Source organism: Lasioglossum baleicum, chromosome 10, assembly GCF_051020765.1.
Source record: "Lasioglossum baleicum chromosome 10, iyLasBale1, whole genome shotgun sequence".
Lineage (NCBI taxonomy): Eukaryota > Metazoa > Arthropoda > Insecta > Hymenoptera > Halictidae > Lasioglossum > Lasioglossum baleicum.
This window is the reverse complement of record NC_134938.1, coordinates 928,944-948,118: the sequence shown is the minus strand read 5'-3', so window position 1 is coordinate 948,118 and position 19,175 is coordinate 928,944. Positions and strand designations below refer to the sequence as shown.

Sequence of the window (19,175 nt, the reverse complement as noted above, 5' to 3'; positions counted from 1 at the left end):
CAGTAATAATTTATCAATTTTTACGGAAAATATCTTTCGAGGTGGGATATTTTCGAGTGTAAGAAATCGATAGGTCGAGGACCTTCCACCTCCGATTCCCAAGAACGAGAGCTTCGAATCCGACCCCAGTTTCCGCAGACTGAATCCCGATGAAGTTTTCACGTGGATTCTGATGACAGACAGCCATTTCGAGCATCTATACTATACTTCAGAAGGCACGTTCACAGAATGGGGAAACGTGATTTCCTTAACTGCCTGGGGGACGACAATGCAGCGAAAGATTGATGTTGCCTTCTTGAAGAAACTGTCTCCCAGAAAGTCTGCATCAAGGTAGTTGACCAAGCTGGCTGCGACGACGTGATTCCAACTAATTTATGTTAATTTGCCTCTCGGAAAAAACTGTGCAGAAATTTAATGATCCCGGACCTATTCTCACTTTCATTCGCTTCTGCAAAAATGTGCTGAACGAGTTTGAACGTTTGATAAATTGAATGAGCACGAACGCGAGGAAGTTTGTAAAAGAGGGGCATTAAATGGAAAATTCGAAGACGTTTTAAGCGTAGCGAGGGCCGAGGTGAAAAATCCAGGCGGGGACTCTAATGGCAAACGATTCGTCCCAAAAACCGAGCAGCTCTTACCGCTTAAGTCGGTTGCACGATCTCGGAATGGCTTTTGCTCGAGGACGTAATTCCCTCGAAACAGGACGCTGAAAAATTGAGGTGCTTCGGTGGCCACTACGTGACCACACTGGGAAACTGGAAGAAGACAGCCGAGTAGGCGAGACATCGCAGAGAGTCTGGTGAGATGGGTAGAGCAAGGGTAGGTAACCCTGGGATCGAATCTTCACCTGTTACCGAGGTGACTTCATCAGCCTCTTTGATATTCCATTCGCATGTTCGCGGACACTGGCAGACGTGCGTCCGAAACTCGTCCGTCGACTTCACGGTCGCAGATATACAGGGTGACTCGTTTAATCGCACCACCGAAATCTATCTACTTGTTGCACGAAAAAGTATTTCCAACAAAAGTTTCTATACATTAACCTTTGCATGCAATGTAATCGTTTGTTTATTTGCATTTCACTTTTTTACCGAGATACGAAGGAAATTTTTCATTTTTGTTGAATAATGTGTATTATTTTAATATGCAGTTTGAAAGAGTATCGCAATACGAGCAAAAAAGTGTCAGGGTACGTAGAGTCAAAAAGTAATCATTACCGAGATATTCATTAGTTAATTAAGGTGGAAACACGATGACAACATTTTTTTATTCGAAATCATTTCACGTCGTGATGTGATTTCTGTTTGAAACTTTTTGTATGGGTGAATTCAGGTGGTACAGTTGAATGAACCACCCGGTATATGTATAGCGAGCACACATGCGAAAACACGTAGGGTTGCGAATACACGCGAACGGTGGTTCGCCTCTGGCCACCTTACCACCCAGCGGCGGAAACTTTCCGCCGACGTAATTGGTCGAATTTCAACATGGTGAACCACCGCTGGCGAAACTTGGCCGCAATTGGAATCTTCCTGTTGACGGAGAGGGGTGGGGGAGAGTGTTTAACAAGAGGGCAGGACGGAGGGGTTACCTGTTGGCTGCTCCTGGAAAAAGGGTTGAAAGGGTTGAGACGAGGGTCATGCAATTTTACATGCAATTTTTCTTCACAGTGATCTATTCGCGAGAAATCGACACATTTTTTTGCATGACACCCTGTAGGTACTCAGTTAGGTACTCAGTTTTCAGACAGGAATATCTCGAGATTGACTGATCGAAATGGCACGGTCATGGTACTCGTTGGACTCGTCTCTTCAAGCTCTACAAGACTATCCAAGAAAAATATAATGTTTCGTGGATACATAAGAAATGATTTATAAATCTAGATAATTACGAGTGTTCCTACGAGAAGTAGAAGTCTGCCTGTGACGAGCGAAAGTTCTGTCATAGCGAATGTATTACAGGACACACTACAGATGGCTTTGTGTCGAGAGCTAATAGGATTGCGACGGAAGAACGGTTCTGTTCAGTTTCAGTCGTGAGAAGCTTTAACTTATTTCAACAGTGGAAGTATTAACTCCTTTCTGCGGCTTTTAGATTTCTTAGTTTGCCGTCGTGATACATAAACATTGTTTTAGAGAGCATTATTGCAGAGTTGACTTTGTACTTCTAGTTTCATTGCAGCAGGAAGAAAATCGTTGAAAATATTCTACAGGCTTAAAATTAATATGAATGTCGACAGAGAGGGGGAATTGGCAAACCAGAAGATAATTATCGAAAATATTATACGAGCTAGAAATTTAGTTTAGAGAATTCGAAGTGTATCTCTGAAAAATAATTCGAATAAAATGTTCACTCGTTAATTAGAAAATTTCATGTTAATTTGTCGAAGAGATCTCGGAGGCAAACTGGGAAGCGCGGACGTAAGATCCACGGGGTGGCAAATTAACTTATAGGACGCTTAATTGGCCAGACTGTTAAATTGAATTTATCATCGGGAAGAGAGTGTCGCGCGTTAACTACTTTCCCGTAGGACGGGGATTTGTATCGGGCATGCGACCAAAAAAAGAAAAAGGAAAGAATATTCGCAGGCGTTAATTAGTCGCAGAAGTAATTAAAACTCGGTTAATTTCGGCCGGCTCGTGTCAAAGATTAACTCCGCGTCACTCGATGAAAGTCCTCATGGCGAGGAAAAGGGACACACCTTTTTTTGCGGGCCGCGTGTTCCCATCTTGAGAGCGAAGCCAGCGGAAAAAAAGAGGTGCGCAGCTACCGCGAGATAAATTTAATTACATGTTTAAACATCCTCGAATGCACCGGTGAGTCGTGCGGAGTTCGCTCTAATTTCGCGATTAACATAATTGCGTGTTTCTGCAATATTTGCACGTTCGAAAAATTTGCTAAAATTACATCGATCCGTGAAATAATTGAATGATAAAATTTCTCAGTGTCGTTGCAATTAAATGTGTGAACACATTCGATTAATATTCATTTCATAAATTGTGAACTCCCGTGAAATTTCATGAAAAAAATACTGTTTTTCGGCGCATCCCTTTGGGCTTCGAAAAATGAATTTGGGTTTAAAAAAATATATTAAATTCTAGGGGTTTATTTGTTGTTTAGCCATTTATCCCGAAAGGGAACTTCGTAAAGGAAACCAAAAATCAGTTTTTGGCTTGTTTGTGCACTTTCGTTTTGTATCCTCTATTGATCGCTGTGGTGAAGCTAGAAATTGAATCGTAGTGCAAACTGAAATTTTTATGTTTAAAGTGGAATTTGACAGAGAATTCGATAGGAAAAGTTGTACGTATTGTAGAATAGAACAGTGTCGGGGAGGCGATCGGTAGCCATTGTACTCACCAATCCTGATAACCGGTGGCAGCGACATGGCAGTGGTAACCAAGACGACAATGATGGCGAACAACAGTGCCATTGTGCCCGACGTGATTTCAGCTCGCACCTGACTATGACATCGTTCTTGCGTGCTCCGTCGCAAGACAAAATACAACGATTCTGAACATCAGATACATAGAGACACAACTAGATCGTTTTCACGTACACTTCCACACAAGAACCGCACATTTTCGGGCCGGGGCACGCGTCGATGAAAATCCTTGCTAGACCGGCATCCCTTGCATCTGAAACGAAATCATCAAAGTGTCAGACACATGGAATCAGAAGAATCTAGAAGAGAACTGTTTCTATTTTTTCAAACCAACTATTTTTCTTTTAAAAGACAAATTTAGACCTATTTTTACAAATAATTCTTAGAATGACGACGATACATATTTTTATTATGTAGTACAAAACCTGACGTTTCTTATTTTTTCAAATCAAATATTTTGGCAGCTCTTTACTTTACCGGACTCAAAATTTGTGCCTCTTTCCTATAAATTATGATGTATTTGGTATGTAAGTTTCGATCCTGTAGGACCAATGGTTCAGGAGTTATGCTTGCTTAAAGTTGTGCATTTTTCAGTGTTTTTGGCAGGTAAAGGCGCTGCCATATTGGTTTGTAGTGTCGCGCAGTTGATTACTGGTTAGATCGGGTGGGGGAGGCAAAGTAAGCGACTCGCGGTCGTCACTACAAAGCAATATGGCGGCGCCCTTACGTGTCAAAAACACTGCAGATGCTCAACTTTAAGCAAGCATAACTCCTGAAGCGATGATCTTACAGGATCGAAACTTCGATCTGCAGCCGCCCCGGGTACAAATCTACTGGATTACATACCAAATACATCATAATTTATAGACGAAAGGCAGAAATTTTGAGCCCGGTAAAGTAAAGTTAACCCAATATTTTTGTTTTACAAGATTAAATCTGACAAATTTAGACTTCTTTTTACAAATAATTCTTAGAATGATAACGATATTTTTATTGTGTAGTGCAAAACGTGACGAGACAGACTGAGCTCGCCCCTGTAGTAAGAAGAAAAGCTCGAGTAGAATGTAATCGACTCAGAAAATTGTTACACGATTGCGCAGGGGTGGAGAGGACCTGAGCAACCTCGGGATCCCAGCAGCCATTATAATGGCATAATCCGAAAACAAGCTACTTTTCCCCATTTTCGCGTTACTGAAAGGCACGCGTTCGAGTTTGATGAAAGGCGAAAGCAGACGCAGACGGGGCCGACATTCTCATTAAACGTCGATCGTTGAAAAATGTCGGGGAGTCTCCCTCGGATCGCCGGCTGATACGGTCGATGGCAGAGTCAATGGAGGGCCGAGCCTCTCTCGCGCCATTTCGTTGACTAAATACACAGACGCGCGCACGTAGACTAGCCTGCCTCGTACTCTCGGATCAAATGGATGGATATCACCGCGTATCGGCCATAATTTCGCGGACGTCGCCCCGCCGGCGCGGAATTTACGTCCATCTTCCTTGTGTGTACAAGTTCTGGACGATAGCTAATGGACGCCATCAGTTTAATGGAAACCCTTCAAGTACGCTGGCATGCGCGATTCTTTACGGCCGTGTTCCCAATCATTTTCCGCGGAAATGTGAACAGGAATTTTGTCGAGAGCGACTCTTCCGAATTTCTTCAACGGTTGCTGCATGATTTATCGTCGCCGGAATATCGCGAGGAAGTTCGACGTCGACGAGTGCGTCGTTGCCGATGCGGATACGCCGGAGTTTGACTCGAGTTAGGGTCTTCGAAAAGTGCCTACGGCTCTGGGAAATACGGTTAACCGTGCTAGTTTGAATGTAGCCTAAGTGGGGACTGTGTGTTCAATGTGGTTGGGAGATATATTTGACGGTGGAGGTAAAAAAATCTCCCCAAAATCTTGTACTTCCTCGAAAGGATTCTTCAAGTGATTTCAAGCAACTTTTCCCCTTGCGAAAATCTTCTCCGAGGCTCCGTTCAGGAGTTATCGGCGAAAACCACGGACCAATCACAGCGCAGCGAAGGCCGGCCCATTCGGTGGGCCCTCCCGCCGAGGCGGAGTCTCGCGTTTTCCGCGAATAACTCCGTAATTAAGCGACGTAGAAGATTTTCGTAAAGGAAAAAGTTGTTTAAAGTGACCCGAGGAATCACATTTTACAATGATTTTACTTTTTCAGATTTTTATACCATCGCAATTGAAGATATTTAAATTTTCAGGGCTCATAATAAAGATTGCAAACGAACAGCAACAATTCCACGTCTTTAAACAGAAAAACCAAAACGGGTTTAGTCGGAATCGATTCCACTTATAGTTCCAATATTTATTTCGATATCGATAATCGATTTCACGATCGGCTTTCCCTCGAAACAAATACCATTGCAGGACAAACAGCAAATTGACGTTCGCTGATCGAAGATTACAGTCATTCGGAGGTGGTTACCAGGAATTGAGTCTACCCTTTAAAATCCCTTTCCCTTTAAGGGTGAGTTTTACGAGCTTCCCCCAGCCACACACATAGTGAATGGCTCAAGACTAGGGGAAGTCAGAATCATCTGAGAAGGAACCCAACAGTTTTGTTCGCCTGAGAGCACGGGAAGAATATAGGAACGCACCTTTATTTATTTAGGGCGTTGTGTTCTGACTGTTTCGAACAAGTTTGGAGTAGCTGGCACTGGAGAATTGTTTTCTGAATCCCTCGGGTACAGTTTGCGGTCAATCGTAAATACATACTTGCCAACTGATCGATCGTGTTGACCGGTTTGTGTGAATTGTTGCCAGCTGTACTGCCATTATCCTCGAAAAATATTTGCTTCGACGTAATTAGAGGTTTGCGATGATCGCTCCGATGTATTTGTGTTCTCAAATTATGTTTCTCTGCGAGAATTCCCACAGTACAGCGGTTTCTAATAAAAAATTAATTCGTAGTTTTCACTTTTCTGTAATGAAGTTTTCATTATTTAAAGCGTGTTTATATTGTTATATTTATTAAAAGAATAAAAGCTAGGGAGGCGCCAAAATTTTTTAGTAAAAAATTAATTCGTGGTTTTCACCTTTCTGTAACAAAGTTTTCATTATTTAAAACGTGTCTATATTATATATATATATTACAACAATAAAAGCTAGATTATAGAATTTAAGGGTAGGTTAGTAAATTAAAATATAGATTAGTAAATTTATTATAAAATTGAAGAGGCGCGGAAAAAAATTTTTTTCGGCCGTAGTAGGATTTTTTTAATCGCAACTTTTATGTGGGAGACACGTGTTACAACTGATTCCGGAGATTTTTATATGTCAAATTGACATTGCGAAATCGAGCGGAAAGGGGCAAAAAGTTGTTAAACAGAACGACGGATAATTCGATGGAAATCATTTTTATTTGTGAAAGAAAGAAATTTATTTCATTTTCATGCAGAAACTCGAGTATATGGGTCAACCCAATATATCGCTGGACGCTGCGTGAATATTTAGTAGAATAGCTCGAGGACTATGGTTGGCCGCCCCCGAGGGGATAGGGGTGCGAACAATGGATAATTATAATAGTTCGCGAGTGGGGTGGTGGAGTGCCAGTGATCAGAAATAATTTCTTGTATTTATACAAAACTGCAGCTGCTATTCTACCGTGAAATCAATTATGGGTGAAAATAATGCAATTTTTCGCTGATGAGCAAAACGGGGACATTTCATAAAATATTAAATTCCCGATTCTTAATAAATTTTTATACACACTGGTGGAATTAATTCTGGTCGTTTTGAATAAAAATATTCTTTATTTTATATTTGTGCAGTAAATGTACATATATTCTGTTATGCTAAATTGATACGGTAATATTTTTATTGTAATCTATATTTATACTCAATATTTTCACATGATTTGGTTTGTAAATGTTGTAAAATTTTTATTCAAAAATAGTTGTTTTTGTTTCTGCGCCTGGGAACACGAAACGTCGCATGATGTGAAATATCCAATCACAGGATGCGTGAGATCATTGGAAGAACCAATCAGGAAGGTCTTGACGGTCTCTACAAACAGTTTCATTATTGTTTTATTCAGGCATTGTGTTTTCAGAAGTGAGGTCCTTAGTGAAGTTTTTAAAAGTGTGAATAACGACTACAAAACGGCTTCGAATACCTCGAAACGTGTTGAAATTGTAGTTTTATTGTATATCAAAAGTATGGCTGTAAATGGTCTTTTTACTGGGTGTCTCATAATTCTTTCAACATTAATAACTCCTTAACAAAACCGCGGACGTCATTTTTGCAAAGGAAAATATTGCTTCAGATGATCTCAGGAGAAATTAAAAAACATTTGTAAATTTCTGAAATTAGAAAACAATGATCAGAATATACAATATACATGATTATACATGTATTAAATAATATGAATAGATGCGAAATTTAAGTAAACATTTAAAAGTGTCCAGAATTAATTCCACTAGTGTGCCATGTTTTTATAAATTCGAATTTTACCGTGAAACGGATGACATGATATTTCTGCCAGTGCAATGGCAGCGATCATGCCATCTCTTCCAGCAGGGACGTATACAATTCCCGGGGGCACCTGGCGCAACGAAATCTGTCAGTCGTAAGGGGTGGCATGATCAGAAAGTTGATCGATACTCGCCCGTATAAAAGAAGTTCCGAAGCGACGTACGAGTTCGGTGTCGATGCCACATGCAGCTCACGCTTCCGCTATTAGAGTTAACGTAAACGGATTTAAACTAACCCAATTTACCGTGGGGTAACTTTGCTACCCCCTTTCCTCTCCGGCCTTTCAACCGTGTTTGTTTGCCGTTTCTCCTGCGAACCGTCCTTAAGCGGCCGGCTTGATTACGTAGGCGTGTCCGGGCTGTCCGAATCCTCCTTCTTTCTCCACCTCAAACAATTCCCTTCAGTCACCCTAACTTTCCCTCGGATCCTGGAGGGTTGAGGATCGCCAAGGGGGTTTACGACCCCTTGGAATGCGTGAAAATCATCCCGGACCCCTCTCCTCCATTATCAGGAATATTCCATGGACTGTCGAATTTTTTCCAGGAGAAATATTGAACATCCTGCTTCGGGATTTTGCACACGTGTTTACTGGTATTTGGAGTACACGTGTGCTTTTTTCAAGTGAAAATAATTAAAATTGCAGGAGTTATATATCTTTTTTGTAGAGTATGTTTCAAGAGTTTATTGTGGATTTGAATGCCATTTTTGTACAAATTTTGAAGAATTCTTTTCAGGAGTACTATTAAGCCTCTTACGTTGATATTTTGCACGCACATTTTTGTTATTTGGAGTAGACGTCTGATTTTTTTCAAGTGAAAATAATGAAAACTAAACGATTTATGTATTTGTTTATAGAACATCCCCTAGATGGCACATCTCCAAGAGATCTTGTGTAAATAACAACATCGTCAAGAATATCCTAATAATGTAATCTTCTCAATTAACCCCCCGGACATCTTTCCGAGGAGAATTGTAAAACGAGCAGACCTCGTTTCTTCAGGTATTTCTGCGACAACGGATTCGCTTCCCGCGAGGAAAATCTGAAAGTTTTCCAGTGGAAACACGATGGGCGGTCTTTTCTCGCTCGCTTAATGTGAAATAATGGCTGCTCGTTAACGTCCGCCGATCGGGACGCGATCATTATACTTGATGAAGTTTCCCGCGATTCATGGAAACGGGGACGAAGGAGATGTGGCGGGGCCCTGCCTAATGAAACGGAAACGCTCTTTATAAGATGATCGTGTTGCGTTTTAGTCACGGTTCGTTCGCTGCTCAAGTAGGCTTTGTTAAATATCATATTTGTCATTCACGATGTGCGTCATCCTTTAAAGTGTTACACAGAATCCGTTGCTTTAAAAAAAAGCAGCAAAAAAATATCGGGGCACTCGTTTTCGAAATTGGTTTAAAGAAGGCCAGATCCATTGACCTTTACATTATATGTATATCCCCCCTCAATGTCACCTTGTGGGGCGACCTTTTCGGACGGTTTTAGCCGTTGCTCGACGGTTGTTAATAATTAATGAACGCCTCGGGTAGAAAGCGTGCCGTTCCGCCACTTTCAATTCAATTTGTTACAGAAACCAGGAACCAAAAATAACAGTTATTCTAAAAATTTCTACGATAAAAATCATTAAAAAAAAAAACTTACTTATAATCCTTATTTGTAACCAACTACGATTTTAGTCGATGAAATACTTGGTGTTCTATGACTTTTTTCTTTTTGATAGAAGCACAACATTTTCAGACATTTCAGTACCGCTTGATTCGCTTAATTTATCCAAACGTTTCAAACGAAACATTCGCACGAACAAATATTATCGTTGTACTAATTCTACAAAGAAGATGCACAAGAATTGCAAATAGCAGAATGAATTATTTCATCAACTGCAGCGTTCGTAAACAATTTTTCCGCCTTCGACGAACACGCGTTTCTGCAGTAATTCGATTATACGCATTCTTTAATCGGCTCGGGAACGCCGAAAGCGGGCACGGGCGCGGACGTCGTTGATCAAACATTTGCCGGGACGAGATTAATTAAGAGATTCATTAAAAGCTCGTTTCGCCGGAGACCGGGAAACCTTTAACAACAATTTGTTTTGAGCGTCGAGTCGCGCCGCGCAACGCTTTCTTCAGTGCGGGAAGCGTCTACGTCGCCTCTGTTTTCAATTTTACGCGGCGCGCGAGACAGAAAGAGGATTAACTATTACGACGTACACTGTTGCGAGTTTGTTGTCCGAGTTTCGTTTACGACGTACGAGGCCAGCTTAATTCTATTCGGCCGTAAAACCTCCGCAGGAACCTCCCCTTCGGCGTCCGAGGATTCGACTCCCACCGGAATGTTTTTATTCGTCGCGCCGCCAATCCTAGGCACCGCTATCTTTATTTCCGAGCAAGTTCTAGGGGGAACAGTCTTTCTTACCATGCGATTAGAATCAGCCGTTGGATCAAGTTTTATGCCGCAACATATCGGAAAATCGTCTGACCTTCAAAACATACTCTATAAACAAATTTCATTATTTTTACTCGGAAAAAATCACACGTGTGCTCCAAGTACCCACGCGTGTATGCATAAAATCCCAATCCAAATGGTTCAATTGTTCTCCCAGGGAAAATTTCGAAAGATCAGCAACGAATGACATTCAATACCAGAATGGCCCCTTAAAACATGCTCTGTTCAAAACTATACAGCAGACGCAATTTTTAATATTTTTACTTGAAAAAAATTATGTATACAGTTAAGATATCCGTAAATATGTCTGCAAAATTTCAATCCAAAAGGTTCAACAATTTCTCTGAAAAAAATTCTTGAAAACCGGTAAAAATGGCACTCAAATCCAGAACACCCTCTGCTCATTCATTTCGCAATTCTGCCGATTCGGGAAAATGTTCACCGAGTTAATTGAGAGTAGGGTCGCATCATTAGGGTGCCCTTGACAATTTCGCGTGCTCCAAAAAATTCTTAAGTCGTGCAGCTCACGTGGGACCTTCGAAAACCTGCGAATTCCATCAGGATCTTCTATATTCTTGACGTGGCCGTCGTTTCTTGCCTCTCTTGACAGCCGTCCGCCTCGGACCGGCTCGGAATTTCAATTATTGTCAACCACGGTGAACACGTTGAACCGGAAACGTTGGAGGGGGGACGAGAAACGGGAAGCGTATAATGCATGTCCATAAAGTTGAAAATGGAACGCAGGGTTCTCGTTCAATATTTCCAACGATGATGATCAGCTCTTTGTGAGAGGCGAATTTACCAAAGAGAACGAGTTGCTAAAGTGGATTCCTTGGAATAATAATTTTTCAGTACCCCTTGAACCCATTAGCCCTTGTGGCCGCCCGTTTCCTTGGTCCAGTTACTTCGAAGGTTTTTTACTTTGAACGCGGTTTTCTCCGGGAACAAAGGACGGCCGACGTGTTAATTATTGAAGGACCATTCCCTTTTAGTGCAAGGAACTTTCCATATAATTGCGTGTCTTTATCGCCAGTTTTCCCGGATGGGAGAAACTTTCGAATTGCCCTATAACCCTTTGGCCCTTTCATACTTCATTCTACTCGTTTCAATTTACTAAATACGAGTGTGATTTTAATTTTTGCGGGAAACTACCAATTAACATTTGCAGAAATCTTCGTTGCCGCCACACTGATTTCCGTAAGTGTCCATTTTGTGAATTCTGTAAGTGTCCATATTGTAAATTCTGTAAGTTTCATTTTGTAAATTCCGTATAAGTGTCCATTTTGTAAATTCTGTAAGTGTCCATTTCGTAAATTCCGTAAGTGTCCATTTTGTAAATTCTGTAAGTTTCATTTTGTAAATTCTGTATGTTCCATTTTGTAAATTCTGTAAATGTCCAACTTTTAACGAAGAGAATGGTGTATAATGGGAGACTGTTTCTCGAGTGTAATTCGACCATCGGATAAACGTTCACCTTTTAATGTAATTGGATAGCTAAAATAATGTTAGTTCATATAGACTTTTCAAATATTTGGAGCACCGTTTCCACAAATAGGCGCCCGTTATTATATACGTACGTACCACCGTGGTTCCCCTTCGTTTATTGATTCTGCTAATGAACAGCCGAGAAATAGGAAAATTCTGTGTAGCCTCATAGCCAGATGGAAAATCATTTTTATTTGATTCCCAGCACCCAACCGTTGGTCGATTTCCGTGGTTGTATTTTCCTCTCGTTCTATTAATTTCCTGCTTCAGATTAATTGCTTTCAACTTCGTGCAACAAAGTTCTTTCTCCCGCAAATTGCAAGTGGCTTTCTTTCTTTTTAATTATTGCAATTTTACCGTGCTATTCTCCGAGGTTTACTCATTTTAATTTAGAAGACATTTATATAGGTAGAATAATTTTCTAAATTACCTAAATTTTGTTCAACGTCTAAAAGGATCAGTTCGAATAACAGAGGCTGACCTAATCCAAATGGTATGGTGTTTGGTATCGTTTCGATCAGCAGGGCGTCAAGAATAAGCCCGCGAAGGTTTCGTGAAAAAAATTATTATAAATAAGAAAATAATTATAGATAAATAAATGAATTTCCGAATATTTCCGAAGGCAAGGACGAATGGTGAATACTCGCAAGAAGAAAGTCGACGACACGTTTCAAGGCCATCGAATTACATTTCGCTGAATCGCTAAAAGGATCAGTTGTTATCAATTCGAAGGGAATCCCTCTGTTGTATCGAACGGCTTTCGGGAAATCGAGTTTCGACCTTTCGAATTGGCGCATCTCGAAACGAAGCTCCGCGAGTTATGTAACACGAGCGTGGAACGTATCACGTTCTCTCTTCCTGGCGGAATTGTGTATTTGCAATTGCGCGGAAACGCGTCTCGGCCAAATCGAGGAAGACCCTGAAGAGCCATCCACGAGGATGCGGAAGAATTCAATCTCTTTCTTCCACGTTTGCTCACCGGTATGCCAAATCCAACGAATTATCATTGCAAATATTAATCGCTCCTTGAACCTTGGACTTTTATAAAATTGGACCAAACTCGAATTTTTACAAAAATTCACAAGAACTCATTTACGAACGTTATTCTTCCCTTAATAATTACAATAAACGAAAAATGATAGTGTAGCCGCGATCTTGTTAAAGAAATGAACATTTTCTGTCCGCATTTATTCAGTAGGTTGAAAGTAGTATTTTTTCATTCTTCTAATATTTTTATTGTTGTAGATGACATGTAGTAATTTTTGTCAACACATAAAAAACGTTAAAAAAATTGAGAAAAGATGCCACAACCACAGCGATTATTTTTGTATTCTTCTCATATTCTTAGTGTTGTAAATTGCACCTAGTAATTTTTATCAACACATAAAAATCGCGAATAAAAATTAGAAAAAATTGCTATAATCACAGCGTTGTCGCTATTCGTGGCAGCCGCCAATAGGTTGAAAGTAGCATTTTTAAATTCTTCTAATATTTTTACTGTTGTAAATTATATCTAGTAATTTTTATCAACGCATAAAAATTGTGGATAAAAATAAAATTTAGAAAAAAATTGCCATAATCACAGCACTGTCGCTATTCGTGGCAGCCACCAATAGGTTAAAAGTAATATTTTTCATCTCATATTTTGACTGTTATAGATCACATGTAGTAATTTTTACCAAGGCATAAAAATCGCGAATAAAAATTAGAAAAAATTGCCATAATCACAGCACTGTCGCTATTCGTGGCAGCCACCAATAGGTTAAAAGTAATATTTTTCATCTCATATTTTGACTGTTATAGATCACATGTAGTAATTTTTACCAAGGCATGAAAATCGCGAATAAAAATTAGAAAAAATTGCTATAATCACAGCGTTGTCGCTATTCGTGGCAGCCGCCAATAGGTTGAAAGTAGCATTTTTAAATTCTTCTAATATTTTTACTGTTGTAAATTATATCTAGTAATTTTTATCAACGCATAAAAATTGTGGATAAAAATAAAATTTAGAAAAAAATTGCCATAATCACAGCACTGTCGCTATTCGTGGCAGCCACCAATAGGTTAAAAGTAATATTTTTCATCTCATATTTTGACTGTTATAGATCACATGTAGTAATTTTTACCAAGGCATAAAAATCGCGAATAAAAATTAGAAAAAATTGCCATAATCACAGCACTGTCGCTATTCGTGGCAGCCACCAATAGGTTAAAAGTAATATTTTTCATCTCATATTTTGACTGTTATAGATCACATGTAGTAATTTTTACCAAGGCATGAAAATCGCGAATAAAAATTAGAAAAAATTGCCATAATCACAGCGCTGTTGTCGCTGTTCGTGGCAGCCACCTTTGCCGAACGAAACCCGTCGGGCTTGCGTGGAAGCCCGAGAAATCGTGGCCGAGCCAATACACGTGGAAAAGAGAATACGCAGGTGTCCGTACAGGTGTGCGGCCGATGGTATAAGTGTCGTCGCGTGGCTCTCGAACACGTAGGAATCGAACCCTCGGATATCTGTCTGCGGTTAGTCGGTGTGTGTCTAATTGAATCGATTGACGATGCGTGTCTGAAAATTCTGGCGAGTCTAATTAAGTGGATGCGTATGAAATCGATCGAACGTGACATAAAGAGAGAGAGAGAGAGAGAGAGAGAGAGAGAGAGAGAGAGAGAGAGAGAGAGACTGTGATGGGGAGGGGGTGCTGGATGCAACAATTTCGATGTCAAAGTTCCCGCGGATGGTCGACGAGTTGCCTAGTAATTACTTGTGCACGAATCGGTGGTTTCTGCGGAATTAAACTGAACGTTAGTCGATCCCGCGGATTCGAACAAGTAATTACACCGTCCCGGCATGCCTTTGAAGCGGTATCATTCCCAAAGTAATTTTCTGCCGGAAGCACGGTGCGCGATTTACAAAGCAGCGATATCGCGCGACGCAACTTACCGGCGAATTCTTGATCACGCGTGCCGATACACGACTCGTCATCTTTGCGATCCGTCGCGGTACCTTTCGAAACGCAGTCCGCCAGGAATTCTTAAATATTTAACAATCATTACATGTCATCATTGTACACGAACGATCCGCAGTTATTGTTGAAGCATTTATCAGCAGAATGGTGGAGTAGTTTAAAACCGGTCTTTCGTGAACCATAAAACTCTGATATTCTACCAGCTGTACCAACAATAGCTGAATTAATTTTCTACAGACCAATCAATATATTTATAAAATTCCGATTGAAAATTACTTCAGAAATCGAGGTATCGATACTCTCGTCGAAAAGGAACGAACGTTTTCATTAAACTTTCCCCGCAGAACGAAACCGACAATGAATCGTAGAACTTCGGTAGAAAGAAGAAAGCTATGGGGTGATGGAAGAGGGGAAAAGAGGTGGAGAGAGAGAGAGACGGCAGAACGAGAGGTTCGATGACCGTTAATCGTCAGCCGATTGGAAATGGGATTTACGCATATCTCGATGTTTCAGGCTGCGGCGCACGCAAGCCGCGAACAGAGTTAATGCCTGACAATCGTCGCATCGGTGATCGATCGATCGTGATTGACAAGCGTCACGTTCGTCCTGGATCACAACCGTTCGACACCTGGATTAGCAATTAGAGGAGCACAAAGAACGACGGCGAGACGTCTAGCCTGTCCGAACGATCCCCTATTGTTCCAGCCGGGGACGCTTTTCCAAATTCCTCCCCTATGAGCGCATTCCTGTCAAACTCTCTGTTAGGCTACCTGCGTCATTCGACAGTCACTTTGTTCGGAAACAGTCAAATACTCCGTCAAGCTAGCCCCCTTTCAAATTAGCCCCCTATCCGAAAAGCTTTAAAAATGCCAAGCTTTTCCCCTAACTCCATCAACACCCACTCACACAATCATCTATCCTTGCTACTCACGTTCTAAGTCCTCGTCGTCAATCGCCACCGACCGTCATCCACGTCTTCGCCAGGGAGACCCGTTTCACACTTCACTCTGTTCCAGTCTCATCACCCCATCAAACACTCGCGGCCGAATCGATTCGAAATCATCATCCCCTAAAGTATCGCAAGGTTCCCACTCACATTAACGTTCTCCGAACACCGTAGATAATCGACGTTGAAATTCCATCTAGCCGCTATATCCAGCCAGCCACCTCTATCGAAGGCAATCACCACCGATATCCATCCCGACGACCATAGCCGGCATTAGCTCGGCCAAGTTCTCGTTACCTGGCCCGTCATGCTGCCCCGGGTAACCTCGATCACCGAACTTTCATCAAAGTCCCACCACTTTCGCCGACTCTGCCGGGAACAATCCCGCAACCACTCGCGACAACTATATTATACTTGTCCACTCCTTCGCGAAAATATTCTAGCAACCGGGCCCTAGCTCGTCGAGTTTGTCATCTTCAACTATGGGTCTGCAGGAGGTCCACTCATTGGTTAAAATATTTAGCACATCTCGTCAACACCTTCAGTTACGATTCTTCAGGGTGTCCACTCATTAGCAGTATACTCAACACATGGTCTCCACGAGAAACAACTCGCAACCACCTAGCGAAGCTACGGGGATCTATACGGTCGCTACTCTATAGCTACCCACCGCTCATCAAAAGGATTCTTCAGGACTGCCGGTCCCTGGAAAAATGTCTAGCACTGGGATTCCACGCGGAACAACTCACTCACATTCCCAAAGCTGTCTCCCAAGTGTTGTCACTTTCACACAGACTTGCTAAGTCTATGGGACACTGTTGCTACTCTATAGCTACCCTCCGCTCATCAAAAAGACTCTTCGGTACTGCCGGTGTCTGGAAAAATGTCTAGCACCGGGATTCCACGCGGAACAACTCACTTTAATCAAGTGTTGTCACTTTCAGCCAGACTTTCCAAGTCTATGGGACACTGTTGCTACTCTAGGGGTATCATCTGACGAAGCTTTTCACCTTCGCCTTATCTCCTTTCAGGACTCCCTGGAAAAATGTTCCATGGATCCCCACGTAGCGCGATTGACTAGATCGATTTCTAAATTCGTTGAAGGATCACGGGCAGTTTGTAGATCGGCCAGGCTGAATCCTAATTCTGTGATCCCCTAACTCCAGGCCATGGGGTCCTCGCGTTGAAGGGTTGCGGGCAGTTGCTGGATGTCCGGCGAAATTGGTTCGGCGGTCAGCGGCGAGGGGATCGTCGGTGGTGGGTTTGTTAGGGTGTTCAGACACGCGACGAGGAACACCTTGCCGTTTTTCGCACGCGTGGTCCGACGATCGCGGAAGACGCGCGGGCACTGGCTGCGCCAGGACGATCTACCACCCCCGGACGAGTGCGCGAACCGGTGCCGGGAGGATGGCGAATGGCTTTCGAGGGGTGGCAGCGCAAGAAAGAGAGACGACCGGGAGGCGATCAACCCCCGCGACGGGTGGGAGAGAGACAGCACCTATCCCCCATGCGCGTTACGCATGGAATCTCTCCGTAGCGTCGCGCTCTTTTTCGGCAAGACAACCCCCCTGCCACGAACAGACACCGAAGTCGACTGCTGCTATCTGGGTTAGTGGACCCCCACGACCCTGACCACCGTGGGAATTATGCGTGCGCCGGGGTGGGGAGGGAACTTCGTGCACCATAGGGCCGGAGGATACTGTTTATGGGGTTGAACCACCCTCGGCACCAAACACAAGTCGAATTTCCAGGATTTTAACGACAGAATTTGGGAAAATCTGTCCGAAGTCGTTCGGAAAGTAATTTCGTCTTCTCAAGGTAAAATGCAAGCCAATTTTTTACCACTTAGAAGAAGTTTTATGACATTTTGTTCTGTGATCTCTTCCGATTTCCTAATATTTCCTAGGTCGTTGTTACACAGTCTTTGAACTTGTGAGGAAGAATTTCTTTATAATAATTTTTAGGGGATGATATATCGTAGCACTTCATGCCTCGCAATTTTTATTTAAAACATTGTTTCTTCTGTTAGGGAATAATTTCAAATGAATTTCCAAGAAAATCCCAGTTTTCGGGGATGAATTGTTAAAAGCTCTTGTATTCGATGTTTGAGCGCTGCTAATGGACACCGAAATGGATTGCGCAATGTTCTCCGATAAATTTTTATGCAGGTCGACAATGGATACCAAAATCGCAACGAATGAACTTAATGTATTGACTCGATAATATATTGATATTGTTTCGGGTTTCTATATACTGGTTCACTGTTTCTGTAGAGCACACTAATTTGGGCGACTGTGATCCTCGCGTGCAAATTCATTTCACTATAACGCAGTATCATTCTCAAATCAATGTCCGGAGCCATTTCAAACAAATAGAATATATCGGTTAGAGGAAATCGTGGTACATCTCTTTGTGTGAATACTTTATTACATGGAAAGTAGAGCGTGGATAATGCGTGTCCATACTGTCCATTTTACATTGTAACGCATTTATTATTACACGAACGATGAATTTATTACAATATGGCTTGCGTTCGAGTGGGGGCATTTGTAATTTGCTTCGGCGATTAGCTGGATGTGCGAATTAATGCTGTTCGAATAAACTGAGACACGTTTTAACCCCTTGCCATCGTAATGAGTTATGGTAATGGATACCCGCGATGAACGCTTAGTACTTAATGTATGTATATTATACTTAACACTTGATATTTAATATACTTGGTACTTAGTATACTTGATACTTATTCGACTTGGTACTTAATAGACTTGATACAAATATACTTGATACCTAATAGACTTGATACCTAATAGACTTGATATTATTAATATACTCGATACTTAATAGAATTTATACATGATGCTTAATAAACTTGATACTTAATAGACTTGATACATAATATATTTGATACATGATTGACTTGGTACTTAATAGACTTGATACTTAATAAACTTGATACTTGATACTTAATAGACTTGATGCTTTATACTTAATATACTTGATACTTGATACTTAATAGACTTGATACTTTATACTTAATATACTTGATACTTGATACTTAATAGACTTGATACATAATATATTTGATACATGATAGACTTGGTACTTAATACAGTTGATATTTAATAAACTTGATACTTAATAGACTTGATACTTGATACTTAATAGACTTGATTCATAATATATTTGATACATGATGGACTTGGTACTTAATAGCCTTGATAACTGATACTTAATATAATAGGCTTGACACTTAATTTACTTAATCTCGGATCACGCTCTCTCTCTCTCTCGGATAAAGAACCCCAAGAAGAGAGCGACAGAGGGAAAGAGTGTAAGTCTCTCGTCCGAGACTCGCACAGTACTTTTGTGTGCGCGGAGCAAAGTCACGACATGGTCGAGTAAGCCTAGTAATCCGGATGAAACGCGACTTCGTCGACTCAATAAGATGCCTAACGT

General features: G+C 41.4%; 1 protein-coding gene across 8 annotated transcripts in view; it reads right to left on the bottom strand.

Moving 5' to 3' along the window:
- The window catches only part of LOC143212665 (glutamate receptor ionotropic, kainate 2), a 179,446-nt gene extending 162,141 nt beyond the window's left edge, over nucleotides 1–17,305 (bottom strand). For 7 of the 8 annotated variants that reach the window (XM_076431649.1, XM_076431650.1, XM_076431653.1 and 4 more), the window contains exons 1-2: nucleotides 15,705–17,304; nucleotides 3,358–3,635 (exon numbers count right to left, since the gene is read on the bottom strand). In XM_076431649.1, the coding sequence (XP_076287764.1) occupies nucleotides 3,358–3,430 (73 nt within the window). In that variant the 5' untranslated portion in view covers nucleotides 3,431–3,635; nucleotides 15,705–17,304. Of the gene's footprint in view, nucleotides 1–3,357; nucleotides 3,636–15,704 lie in introns of all 8 variants that reach the window. The other variant, XM_076431656.1, reaches the window with a different exon arrangement.
- Between the last annotated feature and the right edge of the window lie 1,870 nt (nucleotides 17,306–19,175).